The following is a 2,039-nucleotide window of genomic DNA, read 5'->3' as shown; positions in this document are numbered from 1 at the left end:
ATATCACAAAGCAGAAACCAATGATAACCAAGCTTGCCAAAGCATCATGATAGCATACTGCAGCTATATTCACCTCAAAATAACTCTTAGCGCGTCGAGCTATAACCTACATGTACTGAGCCAACCACTGTTTGCACATATCAAGAACTGGAAGTGCATTTGCATGCAATGCCTGCACAAGAAGATAAATATATTAGTTTGCACCATCTTTAGGACTATATCCATCCATAATAAAGTTCCAAGTTCGTATAATAACAAAGGCTGCAAAAGCAACGTTCCTCATAAATTAAGGACCTCTCTCTCTCTCTCTCTCTCTCTCTCTACTATACTGTGAACCCTTCCGGGACATGGATACATTTACTGGCACATCCAAAACAACAATACAATATATAATATATATTCTAGCTTCTAGTATGTACCCTTGGAAGTTATAAATTATTGTGAGGTAGAATCTCAAAAATGACTGCCAAGTTTCACACTGCATTCAATGTAGGTTACGAAATGAGAACTTAAAAGCACTATCTGACTCTCAGTATAGATGCATCAAACTAAATGTTTTTAACAAAATATGAAATTGAAGTTCAGGTAAAAGAAAGACCTGATGTGCAACATATTGAACATCAGCAACACTTCCACTCTTAGAAGCAATCTGGAAAGCACTTTTCAGGCGACCACAAACAACACAGGCCAACACTTTCCTGCAAAATCCACATTGGTATATAGGGCATTCATATTTCAGTTGGTGATGGGGAAAGGGTCAGAATTACTTTACCTGTGGTTGCTAGTCAACATGTCAATGAGGCGATCAGGGCGTTCCTTGTGTTTGTTGGCATACACATTAATTGCTGCCCCCAAGACCTACAAGACCCAGACAAAACGCATATTTTATATCATCTGCAACAATTCTAATATTTATTTTTCATAGAGTCCAAAATAAAAAATTTAAAAAATGGATCAGTAAGAAGCATTATAACAACAAAAAACCTGATCACACTTAATCATCATCTATTGTAACAAATAGGAAGAAACATTATAACAACAAAACCTGATCCCAATCACCATCGTCTATTGTGCCCTTAATGTTTCTGAAAAACTCAGTCAATTGACCTCCCTTCTTTCTTTCAGCAAGTGATGATGCAACACCAGCATATATGTCAACAGCTGCAATAATATCAGGAAGAATGAAAGGTAAACTTTAAGTCCTGCTGGGAACAAAGGGATTGACATTTTACATGATTTAATGACACTACCTGGAAGATTAAATTCATATATTAATTGGAAGGCCAAATCAAAAATCTTCTCAACAAGAGTTTCAGCAATTTCGCATCTTCTCCTGCATTAATACAGACACAAACCAACTATAAATCTATTCTAAATCACTTCTAAAGCATTAACAACGTAGAGAAGAGTTCAGCAACATCAATTCTTAGGTATTCACTGAAAAGGAAAGACAAGAGAACAAAACTGGAAAGGATCTAAAGACTTCAGCGGTACTAATGCCTTTCATGCACAATTGGGACTGACAATGAAAGAAACTGACTTGACTTGTCGTACAATTCCAGTTACCAATCTGGTGCAAATGTGCAATTTATTTATTTTTTATTTTTTTTCCTGCATGTGTGTCTGCATTACTTTAGAGCACAAATGCTCTTGACAAACATCATCCTGTGTAGTTCGTACAACACGAAAGCCCCAAACAGTAAAATTTTGAGAGCTTGACAACTTCAATCTGTAACCCCACCTACCTATCTAAACTCTGCACAAAAAAATCTAGTCCAAAAGGAAGTTCTCAGCAAAAATACAGCTGATTCAATTAGGGTTCTATTTGCACGAATTTTGGCAAACACTTTATGTTGCAGTAAATAAAAACGTTGAACCACATGAGCAAAAAGCTTATAATATTAGAAACCAGTTGTATATCATTTAAGTATTGTCTTCAATACGCCTCCTTACATCTAGGTAGGGTTCATTTTATTCATTTTTTTTCCATCGAAGTTTTGCATGTGCATAATGTTAATAAATGAGTTTTGGAGAGAAAT

General features: G+C 35.8%; 1 protein-coding gene across 1 annotated transcript in view; it reads right to left on the bottom strand.

Annotated features, from left to right (window-relative positions):
- LOC111392469 overlaps positions 1-2,039 on the bottom strand; it is a 37,720-nt gene that overhangs the window by 1,268 nt on the left and 34,413 nt on the right. The window contains exons 46-50 of the mRNA XM_023017818.1: positions 1,251-1,333; positions 1,046-1,161; positions 773-858; positions 599-698; positions 74-172 (exon numbers count right to left, since the gene is read on the bottom strand). Of these exons, the coding sequence (XP_022873586.1) occupies positions 107-172; positions 599-698; positions 773-858; positions 1,046-1,161; positions 1,251-1,333 (451 nt within the window). The 3' untranslated portion in view covers positions 74-106. The remainder of the gene's footprint in view (positions 1-73; positions 173-598; positions 699-772; positions 859-1,045; positions 1,162-1,250; positions 1,334-2,039) is intronic.

This window comes from Olea europaea, unplaced genomic scaffold (assembly GCF_002742605.1).
Source record: "Olea europaea var. sylvestris unplaced genomic scaffold, O_europaea_v1 scaffold933, whole genome shotgun sequence".
Taxonomy (NCBI): Eukaryota; Viridiplantae; Streptophyta; class Magnoliopsida; order Lamiales; family Oleaceae; genus Olea; species Olea europaea.
The sequence above is the reverse complement of the archived record's forward strand: the minus strand, read 5'-3'. Positions and strand labels throughout refer to the sequence as shown.